The sequence below is a fragment of the Solanum lycopersicum genome, chromosome 5 (genome assembly GCF_036512215.1).
Source record: "Solanum lycopersicum chromosome 5, SLM_r2.1".
In the NCBI taxonomy this organism is placed as follows: domain Eukaryota; kingdom Viridiplantae; phylum Streptophyta; class Magnoliopsida; order Solanales; family Solanaceae; genus Solanum; species Solanum lycopersicum.
The window spans coordinates 1261700-1286898 of record NC_090804.1 but is presented as its reverse complement, the minus strand read 5'-3'; the positions used below and the strand labels follow the sequence as shown (position 1 = coordinate 1286898).

General features: G+C 29.6%; 1 protein-coding gene and 1 non-coding gene across 2 annotated transcripts; one reads left to right on the top strand and one right to left on the bottom strand.

Moving 5' to 3' along the window:
• Window positions 1-11486: 11486 nt before the first annotated feature.
• TRNAN-GUU (transfer RNA asparagine (anticodon GUU)) lies at window positions 11487-11560 on the bottom strand. The gene has a single exon. It is a non-coding gene; the product is annotated as a tRNA-Asn (tRNA).
• An 8481-nt stretch (window positions 11561-20041) lies between these two features.
• Window positions 20042-22281, top strand: LOC101267889 (protein JINGUBANG). Its single transcript, XM_004238673.5, has 2 exons — window positions 20042-20995; window positions 21631-22281. Exons 1-2 carry the CDS (start codon window positions 20262-20264, stop codon window positions 22142-22144), a joined length of 1248 nt encoding a protein of 415 aa, XP_004238721.1. The 5' UTR covers window positions 20042-20261; the 3' UTR covers window positions 22145-22281.
• The last annotated feature ends 2918 nt before the right edge of the window (window positions 22282-25199 follow it).

Genomic DNA, 25199 nt, shown 5'->3' with positions numbered 1-25199 from the left:
ATGTTCTTCGCCTAATAATCTTATAAATAACTTTAACAGACTACTACAAGAAATATACTTACCTTAACCCACTATAACAAAATAGGAATTGGTGGCAATAGATTTTTTTTATTTTGTTGCAAAAATATTTTCTGTTGTAAAAATATTCGGTGACAATTAAGTTGATGTTATTGTATTCAGTATGCTAAATGCAATAGTATTATAAATCTCTCTATTATATTTTTGACACTTAATATAATTAAGTGGTACTTATATTATTACTACTAAATTGTAGTAACCACCTCCAATCCCTTATTTAGTCGAATCGAATGATTTCTTTAGAGGGTTGAACGGTGGGAACCAACAAGTAGAACTCGATAATTTCAATGAACTAAATTCGAAGAAGTGCCCTATGAACTTCAAAAACCCACTTTAAGAAGCATTTACTTAACTCAACCATTTGCAATACCTTCTTTGGTTCCACTGAATGATTTGGACGTGTAGAACTAACACCAGGACTCGACAATATCAATGTACTAAATTCAAATGAATTCCTATAAACTTCAACGAGCCACTTCAAGAAAAATACTTACCTCGACCACGTGTAGTACCTTCTTTAGTTCAACCGGTATGATTTCTTCTCACAAGGTTAAATGGTTGGAACCAATATCTAGAAATTTACCATTTCGATGTACGAAATTCATATAAGTTCCCTATTAAATTTAACGAAACATTTCAAGAAGCATACTTATCTCAATAACCTACAATACCTTCTTTAGTTCCACTTGATGATCTCTTCACATGGTTGAAATACCGTTACAGATAAGTTTGGAGAGAGTAATGAGATTAATATGAACGCGATTAAAATAGATCTCTTTCAAACTAGGAAACCAACTTAAATCGTTCTCATTAATAGTGCAACATTTTAAGTAAAGAACGGTTAAAAATCCTTCAAACACCATGGACTTATGATAAAATTATGTTGAGCCTTTGGCGTACATAAGGTTTTCTTAATTCAAGGAGTAGAATGTTCTCTACATTCTTAACTTTGTTTACAATATTCTAGTTGGAAAACGATTTAAAATACCATAAACTATAGGAAACCGTTAAAAATATCTTATTCTCACTTATTTTGCTTAAAAATATCCTTACATTCATTTTTTGGTTTAGTTATACACTTTCTGAGTCACATTAACAAGGTCCTTAATACCAAAAAACAAAAAAAATTTATATTTCTTTGCATTTTATGTGATTACACTGAGACAAGTCCAATTCAATTAGTTGATGTGATATACAAAAATTTCTTAACAAGATTTTTGTTTAATTTAAAAGAACAAATATTTCTTTCTCTTGTATTTCAAATAAATCTACACACGTGTACTTTTTTTTCTTTGCTTTATATTTATATTTTTGTGAAATACACATAACTTTTATAGTTTTATTGTCTTATATATATAAAATTTCTCAAGCGCTCATTATTATTATTACTATTATTATTATTATTATTATTAATAATAATAATAATAATATTTGTCTTTTTTCAAAAAAAATTCAATTGATTTTATTTATTCCTTGTATTCAATGATATACTTACGTAAATATATACTGTTACTAGCTTCTTTATGCGGTAATGGTTTGTTTGTTGCTATTGTTTAGGAGTTAAGTATGTCATTTCTTGGTTTCTAGGCTACAAGATTAGTGGAGTTTGTTATATCATTATAAATAGGAGTAATTTATGTGTTCTGTTATTAATAGTTTTTTTACAAAAATCTATTTAAGAACTTTTAATTGAGAAATAAAGAGCACTTCCACTTGCATATCATTTCCCTTTGATTAATGTTACCATAGGGGAGATGAAATCCTTTCTAATAGATAAATTATTTTTTGACGAACCATTTCAAGAAACATACTGTTTTCAATCACTTGTAGTATCTTCTTTAGTTCTACCAAATGATTTCTCCGCAGGATCAAATGGCTTGATCCAAAATCAAGAACTCGGCCATTTCAATTGAAAAATGATAGAAAATCAAATAGACACTTGTTACGGTGTACATCATTTCAATATGTTTAATTATTTATCGGATAATGGAAATCGTTCCAATGTACAGGTGTCAAATGAATTCCCTATGAAGTTAAATGAATCACTTCAAGAATCATATTTAGCTCAACAATATACACTCTTATGTTATTTGTTGTTGAGCACTCCGTTGTCATCACCTCAATAGTTGGATACCTGATCTTCTCCGAGTTGTTGTACAACTTTCATAAATTTGTCATGAAGGTCCATCCTCCTCTATTTCAACACCTTCACCAAGTTGTTGCACAAATTCCATAAATTTGACATAAAGATCCATATGCACAGCTTCAGTAAATGTGGCATGAAGATTCATACGTCCAATTTATGTTCTTCGCCTAATAATCTTATAAATAACTTTAATAGACTACTTCAAGAAATATACTTACCTCAACCCACTATAACAAAATAGGAATTGGTGGCAATAGATTTTTTTTTATTTTGTTGCAAAAATATTTTCTGTTGTAAAAATATTCAGTGACAATTAAGTTGATGTTATTGTATTCAGTATGCTAAATGCAATAGTATTATAAATCTCTCTATTATATTTTTGACACTTAATATAATTAAGTGGTACTTATATTATTACTACTAAATTGTAGTAACCACCTCCAATCCCTTATTTAGTTGAATCGAATGATTTCCAACAAGTAGAACTCGATAATTTCAATGAACTAAATTCGAAGAAGTGCCCTATGAACTTCAAAAACCCACTTTAAGAAGCATTTACTTACCTCAACCATTTACAATACCTTCTTTGGTTCCACTGAATGATTTGGACGTGTAAAACTAACATCTAGGACTCGACAATATCAATGTACTAAATTCAAATGAATTCCTATAAACTTCAATGAGCTACTTCAAGAAGAATACTTACCTCGACCACGTGTAGTACCTTCTTTAGTTCAACCGGTATGATTTCTTCTCACAAGGTTAAATGGTTGGAACCAATATCTAGAAATTGACCATTTCGATGTACGAAATTCAAATAAGTTCTTTATTAAATTTAACGAATCACTTCAAGAAGCATACTTATCTCAATAACCTACAATACCTTCTTTAGTTCCACTTAATGATCTCTTCACATGGTTGAAATACCGTTACAGATAAGTTTGGAGAGAGTAATGAGATTAATATGAACGCGATTAAAATAGATCTCTTTCAAACTAGGAAACCAACTTAAATCGTTCTCATTAATAGTGCAACATTTTAAATAAATAACGGTTAAAATTCCTTCAAACACCATAGATTTATGATAAAATTATGTTGAGCCTTTGGCGTACATAAGGTTTTCTTAATTCGAGGAGTAGAACGTTCTCTACATTCTTAACTTTGTTTACAATATTCTAGTTGGAAAACGATTTAAAATACCATAAACTATAGGAAACCGTTGAAAATATCTTATTTTCCCTTATTTTGCTTAAAAATATCCTTACATTCATTCTTTGGTTTAGTTATACACTTTCTGAGTCACACTCTATCTTAACAAGGTCCTTAATACCAAAAAACAAAAAAAAATATATTTCTTTGCATTTTATGTGATTACACTAAGGCAAGTCCAATTCAATTAGTTGATGTGATATACAAAAATTTCTTAACAAGATTTTTGTTTAATTTAAAAGAACAAATATTTCTTTCTCTTGTATTTCAAATAAATCTACACACGTGTACTTTTTTTTCTTTGCTTTATATTTAAATTTTTGTTCAAATACACAACTTTTATAGTTTTATTGTCTTATATATTAAAAATTTCTTAAGCGCTCATTATTATTATTATTATATTATTATTATAAATATTTGTCTTCTTTCAAAAAAAATTCAATTAACTTTATTTATTCCTTGTATTCAACAATATAGTTACGTAAATATATATAATTACTAGCTTATTTATGCGTTAATGGTTTGTTTGTTGCTATTGTTTAGGAGTTAAGTATGTCATTTCTTGGTCTCTAGGCTACAAGATTAGTAGAGTTGTTTAGATCAGAATAAATAGGAGTATTTTATGTGTTCTGTTATTAATAGTTTTTTTTAAAAAAAATCTATTTAAGAACTTTTAATTGAGAAATGAAGAGCACTTCCACTTACATATCATTTCCCTTTGATTAATGTTACCATACGGGAGATGAATCCTTTCTAATAGATAAATTATTTTTTGACGAACAATTTCAAGAAACATACTGTTTTCAATCACTTGTAGTATCTTCTTTAGTTCTATCAAATGATTTCTCCGCAGGATTGAATGGCTTGATCCAAAATCTAGAACTCGGCCATTTCAATAGCAAAATGATAGAAAATCAAATAGACACTTGTTATTGTGTACGTCATTTCAATATGTTTAATTATTTATTGGATAATGAAAATCATTGCAATGTACAGGTGTCAAATGAATTCCCCATGAAATCAAATGAATCACTTCAAGAATCATATTTATCTCAACAATACACTCTTCTGTTATTTGATGTGGAGCACTCCTTAGATGCTATCACCTCAATCGTTGGATAGCTGATCTCTCCTCAATTTCAACAGCTTCACCGAGTTGTTGTACAACTTCCACGAATTTGTTATGAAGATCCATCCTCCTCGATTTCAACACCTTCACCAAGTTGTTGCACAACTTTCATGAATTTGAAATGAAGATTTACCCTCCTCGATTTCAACACCTTCACCAAGTTGTTGCGCAACTTCCATGAATTTGGCATGAAGATCCATCCTTGTTGATTTCACTACATCATGGACGTGGCTGTATTTGACAACAGGATGAAATTTAAAGAAGTTTCTAGAAGATTTAGCACATGAATTTCTCCTTTGGACGCCATATCTTGAAGGTTTTGGCGTACATCTCAATATAAGGATAATCAACTAAGTAGAAGGAGGTTTTCTACGCTCTAATTTAGGGTTGTTCAAAACCAAACAGATCTTTTTTATTATCAGATTATCAGTTCTTAACGATTTAAGGTTTTTTTCTTAACAGGTTAACCTATAACCTGATAGTAAATTAATAAAATATATTTATACTATTTTGGTATATAAAGTCCTTGACTTAAGATTTAACTTCATATTTTTATTTCTGAAAATCTCAAACTTTCTATTTTTCTACAATATATTAGTGATGTTTTTTAGCAAGATACAATTTATCAACTCATGTGTATGGTAATTCTGTTTGTTACAGTATTTCTAAGTGATTCTCTAACTATTTATATTATGTATCAAAATTTTAACGGTAAAACCGATAACGATCAATCATCAATAAACCGATAACCTAATATCTTAATGGTCATTAACGGTTTAGAATAGCTACAAATCGATAACCGATTAGTTGAACCGATAAAATTTTAAACCGGACCGATCGATACAAAATCCTACTTTAATTACCGTATTCTCATAGAAAAACAATTTAAAATACCTGTGATCTATGAAAAAAGATTAAAAAAGTATCTTGTTTTCACTTGTTTTGCTAAAAATATACCTATATTCAACTTAAACTTTCTTAAACTGATGAAAGAAATTTCACAGCCACACTCTACTTACGTCGTTGTGATATACAAGTTAATTCATTAGTTTTTTTTTATATAGAGAGAGATAAGGGAACTTACATAAATATACTATAATAAAAAAATATTTATCATTTATAGCAATTATAATTTTTTTCACTTTATCAATTTTAACTTATTTATAATACAAGTTTAATATATATTGCAAAGAACAATTTATTATTCACATATAATACAAGTTTTAATGATGGATAATACATTTATAATATAATGTGCCAAATTTTTACCAAAACAATTATAATTCATATATATAACATACATAATTCACTTTTAATTCATATTGCAGATTTTACATAATGTTGCTATAAATGGTATTAAATAAAAAGTATCGCTAAAATCAATAATTATTTATTAAAATGTACCAATATATATATATATATATATATATATATATATATATATATATATATATATATATATATATATATATATCCTCCTATTTTAGAAATGACAGTTGAAAGTACGAACACGGCAATATGGATGGTACCCTATGCAATAAAAGGTGTACATCAAAGATGAAATGAATAAGAGTAGCAGTGGAACTTTCATGATTTTGTTGTGTTAAATGATATCATTTGAGTATAATTGCTACGTGTCTCCTTTAGGCTTAAATTTGTTTTTACATTGTGTACGTGCCATTCTAGGATGCAATTGAACAAATCTAATTCTTAACTTTCTTTTATTCCAACCTATTTCTATATTTAATCAATTATCAATAGGGTAAAAGTGACTTTTTTTGTGAGTTTTTTTTAACACCCTGAAAAAAAAGAAGAGGAAAAATCCAATTTTCCCCCAAATATCACAGGGCGTAAAAGCCCATGCTTCTTTGCATGCCCATTGCATTTTTGATTGAAATTCACGTTTTCGATCATTGATTTTTGCTCTATCAACTAAAATCTAGAACTAGAACTAGAATCAGATGACGGAAAAAATGAAGGTGACGGAGAAGATGTGTGCAACAGAGGAAGTAGTTGATGCATTGCTGGAATGTATGGTGGAGCCGTTGTTAGGGCGTAGTTTTTGCAAATCAAAGGAAGTTCCAACACTTGATCAACAAAAATCTATGGCTAAACAGGTAACTGTTGGTTTTTATTTACTCTGTTCATTCATTTGATATGTTTTTATTTGATTAATTCAATTTGATCTTTTTTTTGGCAATTGAATTCACTGAGTAAAATTGAAAGATTTCTCGACTAGAACTCTGTGTGAGGATTCTATGCTTTAATAGAATGTGTATGGAATCTCTGAAGTTTTAGACTGTTTGCTGTAATAGAAGGGATTGAAAGGTTAATGATAACAAGATAAACAGTGGAAATGAAGCAACATGTAGTAGTGAAAATTGAAGAAAAAGATACTACCTGAATACCATCTAATACTACTAAATAAGGAAAAGTTGAGAAGAGGAAACTGACCCACTGCCTCTCACACATGAAATTACGACAACACTTGTCTACCTTTGTACCCTTTATCGTTAACCTCCATACCTTTTCTGTCTAGAGTCATGTCCTCAGTGAATTAAACCTCTACCCCTCCTTAGACATGCTATAGCCAACCTCTCACAACTCTTTCACATGTCCAAACCGTCTCACTCCCACTTCCCTCATCGCCTCATGTTTTTGAAATCGAAAATAAAAATAAAAATGAGGAGATTCACACAATCTTTTTTTTTTTGACAAAAGGGGACATTTTGTTCATTTATTTTAGGTTTACAGTGCATTTTGATGCCAAACTGTCAAATAAATTGAATTGTTTGACCTTGACCTTTACAGTACCCTTGGAATTTATTTATTTTGGTATGTGGAATTTTTTTTGAAGTGAAAAAAATGCTTAAATTGTCAAGTAAGGGACCCTATAAACTTGTATAATAGAAATAAAATATTGTCACATACAAGTTAAGAAGACAAAGACCTACCCGATCATAGCCACCCAATCTGATCACAGATCTCCACAACCTATCAAGCAATTTCATGGTAAGAATCATATATGTACCTGAGGCTAAATGAAAGATCTGTGCAATCGGAAAACATCAGGCACTTACTTCAGGCAATTAACAGGAATGCCATAAAACTTGGGTGGTTTAAATTCCATGGCTCTTTCCCTGTAAAAATTTTCCAAGTTCTCTCATAAATGCTGCTTCATCCTCTGGTGATCCATCATCATTCCAATCCTCATCTTCATCCTCGTTGTCAGCCATCTATAAGTTGAGCAGATAATTGATCAATTAGAAACATGAAATTAGTTGCCACAAAATCTACACATCAAACCCTCCCACAGATAGTATCTGCACAAGATACCTTTGATTCATCAAAGATCTTATTTGAGGTAAGAAGTCCTGTCACTATAACTTTCTCCTTTTGTTCGATACAAATTGCTAATTGGCTGACAACTTTACGAGTGTCTCCCTAACCCAATGGGAGAATCGCCTGTTGACCGTGGAAAGGTTTTTTTCATGCCAACAGTCTCCTTCACAATTGGAGCAAAGGTGCAGTGAAGGTTACTAGCTTTCCTGTCGAGACTATGCCTTCGGAAAATAGGACTTCACTTGGATACTGGAGACTCTATGAGCATTTCAATGACTCCATTTGTTGGTGCTCGGTTTAAGGAACTTGGCGTACACATTCTGTATTACGCAAAATGAGAACATTTTGTGATGTAATACATCGTCTCCTCCTACACACCATCTCATGAATGGGGTGGATATCTCTGCATATCAAATTCAAAGCTCCTACTTCCTCTGTCATCATAAATGATATTCATAAGAACTGTTCCATTTATGGATGAAATAAAATGGGTTGGTATGACTTTTTGTTTGGTCATAATTTGAAGATTTTCCTGACGAAATATCTCCCTACGACTAGCCAAAATGTCTATGCATGGACTTCTATATATCTGGAGTTGAGGATGATAAAACTTGGTCATTACCTTGATGCTGCTGTGGAGCTTAAGGTTTTCTAAATTATAAGATTCACCATTCATTATATTTTATTTTCCTTAGGAAGTAGGTTCCTACATTATCAGTAGGTATCATAGGTATCCACTACATTTGCAGGTGGTTCTTCAAATAGAGTAGTGGATGGGCATCAATGCAGGCTGGTTCCATTCCCAGGTTGTTCAATATCAAACTGATCCTATTCATTAATTTGCATTTGTAGTGCCCGAATCAGGTCTGTTTCAAATTTAAGAGGATACAATCCATGAGGAAAAGCTAAGGTATGCCCTTGGAGTAGCGCATGTAATTCAGTGTTGAGTATTAGTTATTTCCAGACTGATCATTTCTATTACTCCTTTGGAGTCTATTTTGACTTACTAATTTCATTTCAACTACACTTCTTAGCCTGTGTTGGAGTGGTAATTATCAACTTTGTTTTATGTATTTGTGGTCTATTGTGACAAAGTAGCTAGCACAGGATGGAAACCAAATTCTTAGCAAATCAAACAAAAAAGGGCAGAGGAGAAGAAACTTATGTGAAAATTAGATAAAGAAGATCAGCAACTAAAAATTCTTAGCAAATCAAACAAAAAAGGGCAGAGGAGAAGAAACTCATGTGAAAATTCAGCAACTAAAAATGAACAGTAGCATCCTCTACATATGATATGATAAACAATTACATGTTGATCTCATATGTCAAAAAAAAAATTTGATGTCCAATATCAGCTGTACATATATTTTGAATATCTTTAATAGTATACAACATATCACATTAACCATCTTCTACAACAACTATCATCAATGATTCATTAATACTGATATTTTGACTATTGGGCCCGTGCTTGCCACGGGCCTCCCCCATCTAGTATATATATATATGTTTGTTTTTCTTAAAAAAGTATTTTCTTTTTCTTGTATTTAAAATATATTAATACATGTTTTTTACTTATCTTACATTTAAAATTTACTCAAATATAAATAACTTTTTGAAGTTCCTTTGACTTATATCAAAAAATTTCTCAAACACACATAATTATAATTACAATTATTATTATTATTTGCCTTTTTCCATACATTTTTTCAATTGATATTATTTATTCCTTATATTGAACACTATAGTTACGTAAATATATACAACTACTAGTTTATTGTGCGTTAGTGGTTTGTTTTTGTTAGTGTTTAGGAGTTAAATACGTTTTTTAATGGTCTTTAGGCTACAAGATTAGTGATTTTGTTTAGATCAGAAAAATTAGGAGTAATTGATGTTTTCTGTTATTAATATTACTTTTATCTATTTAAGAACTTGTAATTAAGAAATAAAAAACCACTTCCACTTGCAGATTATTTCCCTTTGATCAATGTCACCGTAGAGGAAATGAAATCCTCTCTAATAGATGAGTTATTTTTCAACGAACCATTTCGAAAAACATACTTACCTCGATTAGTTGCAATACCGCCTTTAGTTCCACCAAATGATTTCTTCGCGAGATTGAATGGTTGGATCCAAAATTTAGAACTCGGCCATTGCAATTGCAAAATGATAGAAAATCAAATTGACACTAGTTACGGTGTACATCATTTTAATATAATTAATCGTTTATCGGATAATGGAAATCGTTCCGATGTACAGGTATCAAATGAATTCCCTATGAAGTTAAATGGATCACTTCAAGAATCATATTTAGCTCAACAACATACATTCTTTTGTTATTTGTTGTTGAGCACTCCTTTGTCATCACCTCAATAGTTGGATACCTGATCTTCTCCAAGTTGTTGTACAACTTTCGTAAATTTGACATGAAGATCCATCCTCCTCTATTTCAACACCTTCACCAAATTGTTGCACAACTTCCATGAATTTGGCATGAAAATTCATCCTCGTCTATTTCAATACCTTCACCGAGTTATTGCACAACTTCCATAAATTTGGAATGAAGATCCATCCTCGTCCATTTCAACACCTTCACCTAGTTGTTGCACAACTTGCATAAATGTGGCACGAAGATCCATCCATCCATTTATGTTTTTCGCCTAATAATCTTATCCATAGCGTTACTTTTACAATTTTCGAAAATCTCTTTCATGCTTTTTGTACCTCTCTCCCTCAACATAACACAAATATTTATGTGGTAGAATTACTTATTAACAATTGAGTTACTATTATTGTATTCAGAATGTCAAGGCCTCTAATAATATTATTTATATAATACCTTGTTTAGTCCCACCAAAATGTTCTCTTCACATGGTTGAATGGTTTGATCCATCAGCCATAACTCAACAATCTCAATGGTGAAATGATGACAAAATAATCAGATTGCTACTTATTACAACTCAAAACTTAGTACACACAAACACATAAAATTCACTAACATTACTATTAAACTCAGCATCAACAATTTGAAATTAGAATCCACCTTTCATACAACATGCTTCCTCTATTTAAAAAAGTCTGTTTAAAAATGAATGATTCTATTTTTTTTTGCAACATTTTAATTTCAGTTTTCTGGGTGACATATTTAAGGACACAAGATCAAAGGGCAATTTTGTACATTTAACCTAACTTTAATTTAGAACGACAAAATACAAAAATCTTTCTATACTCTTAAACTACGTGTCAGGTCAAACCAAACTATTCTTTGTGAAACGGAGGGAGTATTAAATTTTTCAATCAACTAGAAAATAAGTAAAAAAATCTTGTCTAGATTATATTATATATAAATGTTTCGTATAAGGACGTGGCGGACTCTGCCATCTCTTTTTGTTCGCTTCCAGAGGTGCTATCATTATACGGGAAATATTTTTTACTTAATGATAAATATATTTAATTTTTAAATGTACTGTTTAATTAAATATTTAAAGATGAAAATAAAATTTAAATACTAGTCTAAATATAAATTTTTTTGTCTTAAGATTAAGATTAAAATTAATTTGTTTTTTTTAAAAAATATAGTATCGCTAGAAGGAGGGCTTGAACCTCCGACCTTGTGGTTAACAGCCACACGCTCTAACCAACTGAGCTATTCCAGCTTGATGTTACAATATTGTATCAAATTTTTACTAACCATTTGGAGCTTCTAAAATTTCGAAAGAAAGAACTTTTTTTTCTTTCACACCAAATGTTTGCGCCAACTCAATAAATACGTATCATGTGTATTCAAACATTATGTTATGACTAAAACATAATTAAGTAAAAAATATATATTTTGATTTATTACTTATCCATTATAATTAACTATACCTAGTTTGGTACGAACATTTTGATCGATTGCTAGTAGATTTTTACTTTCTAATTCTTTGCTACTCCTTTTTGTCTCGTTTTTATATGGCACTAAATACTAATTCAACACATAATTTAACATTTATGATCTATAGTACTTGCATTTATATAGTTGTATAAAATTAAATATTTTCTTGTACAAATCAATTATAGAACATGTGAGTTTTGTCTTCTATTTTTTTTTATACAACTTTTAGGTACACGGTCCCCGTTTCTCTTTATATGTCACTATTGTAGATTTCAAGCTTTTCAAAAAATAAGATAAGTTTGTTATTGTGTTCTTAATTTATATTCTCTAAAAGTCAAGTTTTCAATAAATGAAAATGAATTTATCATTTAGTTTTTCGACATTGATCAAATTTATACTTTCATGGCTAATAACTCTCGAGATTCAAGGGTAAAATAGGAAGAAATTGTAATTTACGCATTGATTTTATGAAATGATGAATATTACAGACTAATTATTTATAGTAAGAATGACATATAAAAAGAAACGAAATGAATATTAAGAAATATCAATTTTTAATAAGGACGATATCTAAATAGGAACGCAAAGGAAGAAGTAATATTTTGGTGGTTGAATTGAATGGGAATTAGTGATCACATAATAGAATAGGTGACTTCTAGTTCGAAAAGAAATTAATGATCAAGTAATTAAACACCTAATACCCCACAAAGATAAAAAGGAAATAATTAAAAGGGACAATATTAGACCATTAATTGACTTGTCCATTTAAATGCACTTATAATTCAACACTAATTAATGACTAACCATCCAAATGTCATGTTCAAACAAGAAATATATACACACTTGTATATAATTCCAAATCTTGGACCCCATGAATATAAATGCAATAAGGAGATGGAAAGAAAAAGATGAGACATGAAATATCAAAAGGAAAAAAAAAAGATCAAAGAGTTGTAATTTTTATTTAATTGTTTGAAAGATATGTATGAAAATGATGTAAATATCGAAACTTGAAAATTTGAGTTTTGAAGCTGGAGTTTATAAAGTTTATTTTATTTAAAAAAAGTTCTAAAGTTTTATGAGTAAAAGTGAATTTTCTATTAAAAATCAGTTTGATAAATTTTTGAGAATTTGAAAATACAACATATGATTAAATTTAATAGTTAAATAGATATTTAAAGATTAATTTTAAAGTTCAATCCAATATCCATGGTCAAACGTTAATTTTTTAAGCCTAACAAAATCTTAAACACAACAATTTTAATTAGAGAATACCAAATCATATATGAATAAGATTTACTATTAACTATTTATTAATTAGGGCTTATTACATAAGTTAAGCCACAAATAAAATAATAGTTGAAAAATCTAACAAAATATTAAAGAAATGAATAAAAAAGAAATTGATTAAGGAACAAATATTTGACATGTTTTGTATAATATGAAGGTTCAGTATGAAAGAAGAAAAAAGTTGCATTATTATATTTTTGCTTTACAGCTTGTGTTTCTTGGTGAGTTGTATTATATAAGAAAAATGTTTAAAATTCAAAAAAAAAAAAAAAGACTAATGACTTACTTTTAAAAAAATTGTCTTCTCTTCTCCCTATTTGTTTTTTTCATGGAAAATAAAGTTTTGGTTGTTGAAAATTGGGCACTTTTATCCTTTTATAAATATCTACAATTACAAAAAGTACACACTTAACAAATATCTAAGGAAAATTGGGCACTCAATTATTTTTTTAAATTTCTTATTAGAAAACTTGTCAAGAAGTTAATTAGTTCTCCAAACCTTTGAATGAACAACAAAAGAAACATACAATTCAATAATTCTTGAAAATTAAATATATATATATATATATATATATATATATATATATATATATATATCTAAAAAGTGTTCACCAAAATAATTAATAAAATATACTATGTTCGTTTTTATTTATATGTCTATCATTTTAGACTTTATGTCCTTTTAGAAATTATGTAAGTTTACTTTTTTGAAGTCAAGTTTTTAATAAATGAACATAAATTAGTTTATTTTGATTAATTAATTAAATAGACAATGAATATGAATTAACTATTTAGCTTTTCTCAACACTAATAACTCTCAAGGGTAAAATAGAAAGAATAATGTTATTTCTATATTAAAGAATAGTAAGGACGACATATAACATAGGAAGTAAAACAAAATAAATCCACTTTTTGAATTATTGATTAGTTAGTTTTTTAATAATACAAATAAACTAGATTCAAATTGAAAATAGTTATAACCTTCTTCATTCCATCTAGTCTGACAAAAAAAATTCACAATAATTTCTTAAAAAGTCCAAAAAATAAATAAACGCATAAAATAAATATTCAACATATTTGTCAGAGTAATTAAAAACAAGGCATCACATGTATAATAAGTATACACTATAGTTGTAATGTCAAATGTCATAATTTATTAAATTTGTGAACCAATATGTGATCGATATGACTGATGAACCAGTACACTAGCCTGCTCACCAAGAAAAATGGTACTAATTAATTAATACTTATTACACCAATTAATACTAATTAATGTTTTTGAATAAGATAATTAAATTGATTGTACTATGAAGAAGACATTTTTCCATGACACACAAACAACAAAATGTAGTTGTTTTTTGGTCCCCATCACCCTCAAGTGATTAAGCATTTATAGAATTAGAAAAAATCTAACTTGTTGGCTATTTGAACATTTATCTTATTAATTAGCGAAAATTTGATATTTTAGTTTTTAATTCCCTCCGTGATTTTTGCTTCCTCTACCTTCGATGTGATAATTTTTAAAAGCTAGAGATTTCAGGTTGGAAAGACTTATACATAAATGATAAGTTTGATTCTTGAAGAATATTTGACAAAATCAAAATTTATACTTAACGAAACGATTATAAATCAAAGTGAAAATATATATCACTTAACCATGGCTAAGAGCTAGGTATCACAATGCCACTTAACCAAGTGACAAATGATTTTGTGTTATGTAATTAAGTAAGTAGATCATACACTTTATTTTTCTAAGAAATGATGCACTTATCATTTCAGAAATATATATATTTTCGATTCTATTTTGAGTATATAATATTCCATATTCTAACCTAACACTTTCATAGAAGCTTAATTTTTTGACAATGAAATTAAAGCCTTCTAGAAAGAGATTGACTACATTATTTTATTTCGAACTATATATCAGTACAAAGAGATATTTCGTCATAATAGATTTTTAAAAAAAAATTAGTATTAATTGAATTAATATCATGTATTTATAATTATTAAGCCTAATTTAGCGATCAGAATTATATTATTATTACCACTAGATCTTTTATTTATTATAGTGTATCAATGAGAGCTTTTCTCTAAGTTAGTTTAATTTTGATTGTTGTTATTTCTAATTATTTGATAGGGTAGTTCCTCGCATAACAAACGGTTTCGAGTTCTAGCTCTAGATATGGAAAACTCTTATTAGAGAGAGTGATTCCCTTTGAATGGGGTCACATAACATAAATGTAGAATAGTCGGACACCAAAGCAGATATCAATCATTCGGAGAGAAACCACGAAAAAAGATCGTATTATTTTGTATCAAATATTAAAGTTTTTAAAATATTTATATTCATATTTATTATTTTTACCAAGTATAACACAATGAGATGAATTATATTATTATTGTTACCATTAAATTCTTTATTTATCGTAGTGTATTGATGAAGTTTTTCTCCTAATTAGGTTCTATCAATGGTTTGTTATTTCTAATTATTTGACTTCTAAAACCACAAAGAGCCATTTTTCATAAAAAGATAAAGTCATATATATCTAAAATCTCCAATTATATCACTAGAAGAAAAAGTTGAAAAGGAAAGACTCATTTTAATTTATTTTTTTTCCTATATATTAATATTACTTTTTAATTCAACTCATCTGTCCTATCATGAAATTTTCTTATCCAAAGTTGGTTCTTTTATTGGTCATTTTCTATATATCTCTTTTTGTGCTAAAATAAAGGGGACCATATTACTTTATTTACCATACCTATATAATGCCTCCTACTTTTTGATGATCCGTAATTACTTTTTTTTATATAGCTAATTTGAAAATAATAAACTTAGACAAAGTAAGACCTATATATAATAGCTAGTGATCGTTGGTAAAATAAATTTCAAGATACATTCATATACTATTTAAAATATAATTTCAATAATTTAAAACTTTCAAGATACGTTTAAATTTGTGTGTGGTCAAATACTAACTTAGTTGAAACTGAAAAGCGGTCAAGAGTAGACTCAAAACTATAGTTTACTGAGTAAAATATTTGTCCATCAATTGTGTCGAAGAATTTATACAATCAAATTACTTAAAGATCAACCAGAATTATGATCATTAGGCTAGATTAAGTAAGGATAAAGATTCGATCAAGTATAATTAGGTCAAGTAATATTCAATGATCTTATATATGCATTGGTACTTGTCATTTTTCATAATCTAACTTTCAAAAATACTTTTTAAAAAAATATCCAAACACAATTTACTTATAAAAAAACTTTTCAAATAAATTAATTTTTTAAAGAGTTGTAACGACCTGTTTAGTCGTTTTGAGCAGCAGATTTTATTTCTGGAAAAACAGGCTAAGACGACGGAACCCACGACGGACCGTCGAGGGGTCTCGTTTCAAAACACTTAGAAATTCTGAAATTGGATACTGAAAATCGACTCTCTGAACTTCGTAACGGAATGGCAGGACGGACCGTCACAGACTCTTTGGTGGAAATTGAGTCTCTGAACCTTGCGACGACCTGCAGAACGGACCGTCGCAGGCACGACGGGCCGTCACAGGTTGCGTAATCCCAGTCTGGGTCGGATTTCTTTACACGTTTTAAGGGACGTATTGGACTATTCCTACTTTAATTATAAAGTTAGTGGGTTTATGTTAATAAGTCTAATTACTTGGGGGTTAAAAGAGGTAACCTTGAGTAAATTAGTGGGTTATTATTGTCATCTTTTATTCTTAATTATATGCTAATTAGGGTAAAAGAAGGAAGGTTTGAATAAGAAAAAGAAAAGAACAGAAAGAGAGAGAAGGAGAATCGATAGAGAGAGACGAACGAAGAGGAAAAACACAAGGCTTTGGGAAATTCTTTCTTGATCACTAGTCTTCGGTGGAGGTAGGTTATGGTTTCTCTTACGATATTCGTAGTAAACTCTTAAAGCGAATGATATGTATTGATAATATTGTAAACCCTGCTATGTGCTTAATTGTATGCTTGCATGAATGTAATTATATAATTGTGATTATATAAGCATGATGAAGTTATTGAATCCCAAATCTTGAAAAACCCTAATCTCTTTGTTAATGATGAGGTCTTGGTATAAAAGAAGGCGTGATGAACTAAAATAATGAGATTGATGATGCCTTGGTAAGAAAGAAGGCTTGATGAATTGATAGAAGGAGATTAGGGGATCGGGTGCCACGTTCCAGTACCAGGATAGTATATGAGGATCGGAGTGTCACGTTCCGACACCAGGATAGAATATGGATCGGGTGCCACGTTCCGGTACCAGGATAGTATATGAGGATCGGAGTGTCACGTTCCGACACCAGGATAGAATATGGATCGGGTGCCACGTTCTGGTACCAGGATAGTATATGAGGATCGGAGTGTCACATTCCGACATCAGGATAGAATATGGATCGGGTGCCACGTTCCGGTACCAGGATAGTATATGAGGATCGGAGTGTCACGTTCCGACACAGGATAGAATATGGATCGGGTACCACGTTCCGGTACCAGGATAGTATATGAGGATCGGAGTGTCATGTTCCGACACCAGGATAGAATATGGATCGGGTGCCACATTCCGGTACCAGGATAGTATATGAGGATCGGAGTGTCACGTTCCGACACCAGGATAGAATATGGATCGGGTGCCACGTTTCGGTACCAGGATAGTATATGAGGATTGGAGTGTCACGTTCCGACACCAGGATAGTATATGAGGAGCGGAGTGTCACGTACCGACACGAGAGGAATAAAGATAATGAATCTTGAAAGATGTTAATATACTCAATCTAATGAACCTAAATCCCAAATGAGTATGATGAGGAGGCTTGAGTCCTCATTGATGAGCTTGGTGTTGTAACCAAGGGTTATGGTAATTGTAAATGTTGCATGCTAAGAATATTAGTTGATTTTATGATGTTATCTGATATATAGTGTTTTCTATTTTGAGTTGGTCGATGATATCTACTCAGTACCCGTGTTTTGTACTGACCCCTACTTTTATGTTTTCTTCTTGTTTAATTGTGGAGTGCAGCAAACGTGCTGTCATCTTCGACTCAACAGTAACTCTAGCCAGTCTTCATTACTCTGGATATCAGGGTGAGCTAATGCTTCTAGCTTGGACTGGATCTTCCTCTTCATGTCTTGATGCCTTGAAGTTCTGGCATGGACTAGCTTTTATGTATTTTTAGCTTCTTAGAAACTCTTAGATTTAGTAATTTGAAGTAGATGTTCTTGTGATGATGACTTCCAGGTTTTGGGAAATAATAGTTATTGAATTGGTTTTTATTAATGAGTTTAAGTCTTCCGCATTACTTTATGTTGATAGTACATTGAAATGTTAAGGTTTAGATTTGGTTGGTTCACTCACACAGGAGGGTAAGTGTGGGTGCCAGTCGCGGCCCGATTTGGGTCGTGACAAGAGTACTCTTGTGAAAAGCTATTTTTATAAAATACTTTTAAAAATAAATAATTTTAGCGGCCTTTGCTCTAAGTTCAACACAAATCTCAAACCATTTGAAAAAAGGCAAAAGATATATTTTTTAATAAGATTAGTCTTAAAATTTTAAAAAGTGTTGAAGAAATTAAGAAAGTTTATTTTAATTAGTAAACCTTCAAATGATTGTCCTGGTACTAATAACGTGTTGGCAAACTTCTTGGAGATCAAAAAATATATTTTTTTAATAAAAAATAATAATTTACTAAGCTTATAAATTAATCAAATGAATATTCCTATTTTAACTCATTTACGTATTCAACATATACCCAAATTCCCAAGGAGCCAAGTGATTTAGTCAAAATCACACAAAAAAGTCATGATTAGTTGGTAATTTTCAATTCATGAGATTTTAGCTTATAGTTATTTTTATTGACCAAATTTTAATTATTTTACCTTAAATATGTTTTCTAATTTTTCAAAATGAAATTTCTTTCTCTTTATTCTACATGCTTATCCTTTTTCTTATAAAAATATTTTAAAATTTATAATTTTTTTTGCGAAAAAATCATATTTCAGATATTTTATCAAACAAATAACTTATGAGTACTATTTATTATCAATTTAAATAGGTTTATCCAAATGCATGGCTTTATTTATTTATAAAATTAATTTCAATATTTAAAAGTGTTTATCCACCCTTATTATTTATCAACTACTTACAATTTTGTCTTATAAATTGATATTCTGAATATTAACAAAAATGCTTGTCCAATAAATTTGTTAGACACAATAACTCCAAAAGTATATTTATTTCAAAAAAATTTATATATTTATATATTTAAATTTTCCTTAGAATAAATTATTTAAGAAATCCTATAAAACATTTTATTAAGTGATGGTCCTTTCATCAAACAATCACAATACTACACCAGAAAAATGTTGAACTTTGATTCAAGAAACAGTCCATCTTGGTCCTACATGTACCCTTTGTTCACTATCTTAATAGTTCCTATCCATTTTAATATGATATTGAAAGATATGTGATTGGACATTAAATTTTAAAAGAAAAACTTTTTTTTTTTTAAAAAAAAAAAACCATTTAGAATTAATTATAGATGTTTATGCGATTATAAATCATTTCTTTTAGGTTTTGTTCGACTTTAAAGTTTATCGATTTGAGTTATCGGTCATCGATTTGTAAATGTGTTAAATCGTTATAAAAATTATTACGATATTAATTTATTGTTATTGATCTTTAACCGTTACGATTTGATTTTAAGAAATCATTAAACAATCACTTAGAATCTAGGTAATAAACTAAGTAAACCATGAACGGATAAAGTACTTAATATAGACCGATAAAAAAAAGTACATAACATATTTGAGATTATTTCCCCTCCCACCTTTTCGTTGCTGACTCGAACTCATAATGTTACTGTTGAAATAAAGTACTCCTTCATCCTCAAGTAGATGTCTCTAGTTCAAGTCCAGATGACTACAAAGTCACATTTATTACAGAGCATTTCACTTTTCGACGCAAAACTAAATTAGTCGGGCTCGACAATTAGTGTGAAACCAAAAGAGGTTTTATTTTTTTTTGCTTGCTAAAATGCGCTACTATTCTGCTAAAATACGCTTTCACACCATATCTTTATAAAAAAAATAGCTAACAAAAAAACAAAGCAAGATTCATTCATCTCTAAATTTGAACTGTTTCTAACCATTTTTTTTTTCAAGCAAAAGAAAATGGGTAAAATTCCATGTCCATTGCCATCTCCATCCAAGCAAAACTCAACAAATTCTGATGAATTTCACCAAATTTACTCAGATTCATCATTAGCATTATCCAGATCATCTTCTTGCCTTTACTCACAGCCAAGTTTACCATCAATTCCTTCTTTAACTCCACTTTCAACTCATTCAGAACTTTTATCAAACACCTTCTGTGCATCCACTTTTACTGGCCTTTCCTCCTCCGTTTTCTGCCTATCACTCGCCGGAAAACATCTCTACACCGGAACTTCCAACGGCGAAATCCTTCTACGGAACCAAGAGAAAAATCACTCCGTAGTAGTAGCTCAAAAACAGAGTAAGAGCTCTGTTAAATCTATAGTTATTTTTGGGGATAAACTCTTCACTGCTCACCAAGATCATAAAATTCGTGTATGGAAAATCGACAACCACGATCATAATCAAAGTAATTACAAATGCATTGCTACTCTACCGACGCTGAATGATCGGTGTATGAGATTATTCAGCGCGAAAAACTACGTTGAAATTCGTAGACATAAGAAATGTACATGGGTTCATCATGTTGATACAGTTTCAGCTCTAGCTATATCATCTGATAATACTCTGCTTTACTCTGCTTCATGGGATAGAACTTTCAAAATCTGGAGAATTTTGGATTTCAAATGCCTTGAATCAGTCTGGAATGCTCATGACGATGCCATTAACGCCATTGCTCTGTCGAAAAATGGGTATGTATGAAAACAAGTGAAATTCGCCATTTTTGAAGCTTTCTGGAAAATAGTTATTGTCATGGAGTTTTTTCATGGTGAACTCGAGAACATTATCACGAAGTTTCACTTGAAACTCTCCATACGATGATTACTATTTTTCAAAGATCAAATCGAAATTTCACCATTATAATTTAAAACTCCGTGACAATTATTCTATCTGTTCTAATTTATGTGACACAGTTGAATTTCAAAAACCGACCAAGTTTATGTTTGATATTACTTTCCTTATGTATCTTTCAAATATATAACTCTGAATTCACGTCAAAGTTTAGAAGTTTGAATCTCATAATTCGAACAGTGACACATAATTGGAATAAAGTAAGTACTATTTTTCAAAATCGAATTGGAAAGTAACCGGTAGGTGTTATGTATGAACGAATTGCCTTAAACTTGGAAGAAAAACAGGTCATGATTCAATTAAGTATGAATCGAAACGGATTAGGTCAAAATGGATCAAAATAACCTATTTTTGATTCAATAGTTAGATTGATTGATCATTTTTAACCTAACATGTTTGATCAAGTCAACAAACGAATCATAATCCAATCAAACGTGTACTGATAAAAACCAAATTTGTTGATTTTTCTCTCTAGGTATGTTTACACCGGTTCAGCAGACATGAAGATCAAAATATGGAAGAAAGAACGAGGGGAGAAGAGCGTACACACCCTTATATCAACACTAGAAAAACACAAATCATCCGTAAATGCTTTAGCTCTTAGTACAGATGGTTCAATTTTATATTCAGGTGCTTGTGATAGATCCATAATTGTATGGGAAAAAGATAGTGGTGGTGATAAAATGGTGGTGAGTGGAGCCTTAAGAGGACATACTAAGGCCATATTGTGTTTATCTGTGGTGGATGATTTGGTATGCAGTGGATCAGCAGATAAAACAGTGAGAATATGGATGAAAGGTATTGGAAAAAGTTATTCATGTTTGGCTGTTTTGGAAGGGCATAATGGTCCGGTAAAATGTTTAACCGCGAGTTCAGATAATAGTAATAGTAATAGTAATAGCGATGATTTTGGTTGTGGAAATTCTTATGTGGTGTATAGTGGTAGTTTGGATTGTGATATTAAGGTTTGGAAAATTTGGGTTCCATGACTATAGACTATAGAGTTTTTGTGATATCTTTGTCTCTTGTTTAGAGACTTGTAGTCATACTAATATTTTGTTTTTCTTTTTTTTTTTGGTGTGCATAGAAATGAGAAATCTTCATTTTACCTAAGTTTTTTGAAAAAGAGAATTGTGAATGGATCAATCAAAAGGACCTACTTAACTAGTTTGTGTTGTTTGATGATTTTATCGATCGACTAGTCTAAAAGAGTGATTCGGAGGGTGTGGTAAACCTATTTGATGGTAGAGATGACCTATTTTGGTATTAGTTAGTACCAATTATTGTATAATGTATCATAGGGTTGGTAACCAAATAAGGATTATAACAATACTAAAGTTTTGTCTTAGAACTATTTATATTTGTCCAGCATATCAAACGTTCTTTTCAGACTCACATATCTACTTAACTCTAGTTTGCGTACTTTCGAAACTTTTGTCATTCAATTAATTTAAAAGAGTGTTTAAATTGATACAAAGATATACTTGAAGTGATTAACGCATTTATTTGACTAGTACAGATAATTTATTTTTGGATTAATAATCAGATAACTATTAAAATGATACTAAATTTCTATTAAAGAACAATTTATATTTGTTCAGCATAACAAACGATTTTCTGCTCTTAAGTAATTGGGATAAATATAAGTTCAAATAGTTTCACAAATAAAGTATTTAGTTGGACTTCAATTATATGTCATGAACAAGATATTTATGAGTTGATGTTAAGTGAACTACGTACTAATTAATATTTATTTATTACTTGGGCCATAGTTATAAGTCTTGACATGTATAATTTATGACCATATAATATTGACAATTAGTTGTAAAAAAAAAAGAGATTATGAAAATTACGTTTCACCCAAAAGAAATTATTTTTTTTATTGTCATTTCCTTCTCAGGTGATTCAAAACACAACATAATTTATACTAATCGTTAGGATTAAGCTAATCATTTTATTAATAGGCTAATGAGATCAAAGCTCCTTAATTAATTATAATCTCTACAGTAGATTTGGAGTTTAGCTAATCAAAACAATTTCTCCTTACAATTAGCAACCCTTGATGTAGCTTAATTAAATAATATGGTACCAACAAGGGTCGTGGAATATTAGTATCTGATAAGTACTTCTTCATCCTTAATCAGAGATCTCGAGTTCGAATTCTCCTAGGTATGAAGATTCTTTTGTTAAAAAATGCTTTACTCTCTAATATAGGACTTCTCGACACGAATTTAAATTTAATCAGGCTTCAAAGCTGATACCGGACACCTAGGTGGAAACCAAGAATAAAATAAAATATTGATCAAAAGTTAGTGAAAAGGAGCTTAACAAATCTATTTGTGTTGTGATTTAAATTAATATATTTAATTTTGTGTCTACCTAAACAAATATCATATTCAAATTCATGTGAATATTTTACTTTATCTCCACTTTATCAGAACATTAATTTATTATATATATTCAGAAAGATTCATACTAAATCCTTTTTGTGTTAAAAATAAAAGTTATCACCAAGATTATTTTAAGAGCAATCAATTATTGGATAATATACTATTTAGCCATATCATTGAGTGACTCGATATAAACAATAGATCTTTGGATGTGTATTTTTCTTGAAAAATATTCTCAAGAAAAATATGTGAGTTATATATATATATATATATATTATTTTTTTGTTTGCTTGATTCATAAGTAAAAAATAATCAGTAATATTCTAAAAGTATTTGTATATAATCTAGATAAATTAATATTATGGGATGTATATATATCAATAATTTTTTTCCCTTTATGGTGTGTTTGATACATTTTGTCTTCTAAATTCTAATGCCAGTCTTAATACTTCTCAATTATTAAACTTAAATATTTAAAATTTTGAAATCTAGTTCATTTTCTTCTATAAACAAGCTTAATAAAACTCAAAAAATGTGTCTTTAAGTTTTTGATATTTAAATTTTATTACAAAATTTAACTTGATCTAATTCAATTTATCCTAAAATTAAACTAATTTTCAAAAATAAAACATGACAATAAATTTAGAATGGAGAGAATATATTTATTAATTTACTAGTATTATATCATGAAACTGTTGAATATGTAATCTAAATCACCAAAATTAGAATTAAAAATGTCAACAACAAAATTATTGAAATTGGAAAAAGATTTTCTAGGTAAATTTTTTTTTTTATAATAGAAATAAAGTATAATATAACAAGTGCAACTAGAGAGATTGATTAAATTTGGGTTAATTATGATTACCAAAAATCAAAGCAGATATATGTGGTAGTTAGGATGTTGTATCAACAATTTAAATTTATTAAAATTAGTCAAAATTGGTCAATAATGTTAACATTTTAAATTTAAATGTATTAAATTCATAGCTCAATAATTGAGAGTAATCGTTTGCAAAATTACTAAAAACTATAACACCAACTTAATCGAATAATAGTAAATTTTAGTGGCAACACAAGTCGCCGTTAATATCAATACTATTCGCCACTAATAGTGTTTTAGTGGCAACACATTTCGCCGTTAATATCATTAATAGTCGCCACTAATAGAAAATTTTTGTGGCGATACAAGTCGCCACTAATACCAATACTTGACACTAATATTATGTTTTAGTGGCAACATCTGTTGACGCTAATACCAATAACATCGACACTAATAGTATGACTTAGTAGCAACATAAGTCGCCGCTAATACCAATAACAATTGTCATTAATAGTATGATTTAGTAGCACATAAGTCGCCGCTAATACCATACTAGTCGACACAAAAGAGTGGTTAGGCAACATAAGTCGCCGTAAATACAAAAAAAAAAGTCATCACTAATAAATTGTTTTAGCGGCAACATAACTCGACGCTAATAAACTATTAGTCACTGCTATTAATATGTTTTTAGTGGCAACACAATAGCCGTAATGCCAATACAAGTCGCCACTAATAGAATGTTTTAGTGGCAACTTAAGTCGCCCAAATAAACAAGTCGCCCTAATAGAGTGTTTTAGTGACAACATAAGTCGTTGCAAATACAAAAAAGTCGTC

Bases quoted from the DNA above. Each gene is read 5' to 3' on its own strand.
- LOC101267889 (XM_004238673.5), top strand. From the start codon at position 20,262: ATGGGTAAAATTCCATGTCCATTGCCATCTCCATCCAAGCAAAACTCA. The intron at 20,996-21,630 runs GTATGTATGAAA...TTTTCTCTCTAG, and splicing joins ATTGCTCTGTCGAAAAATGG to GTATGTTTACACCGGTTCAG.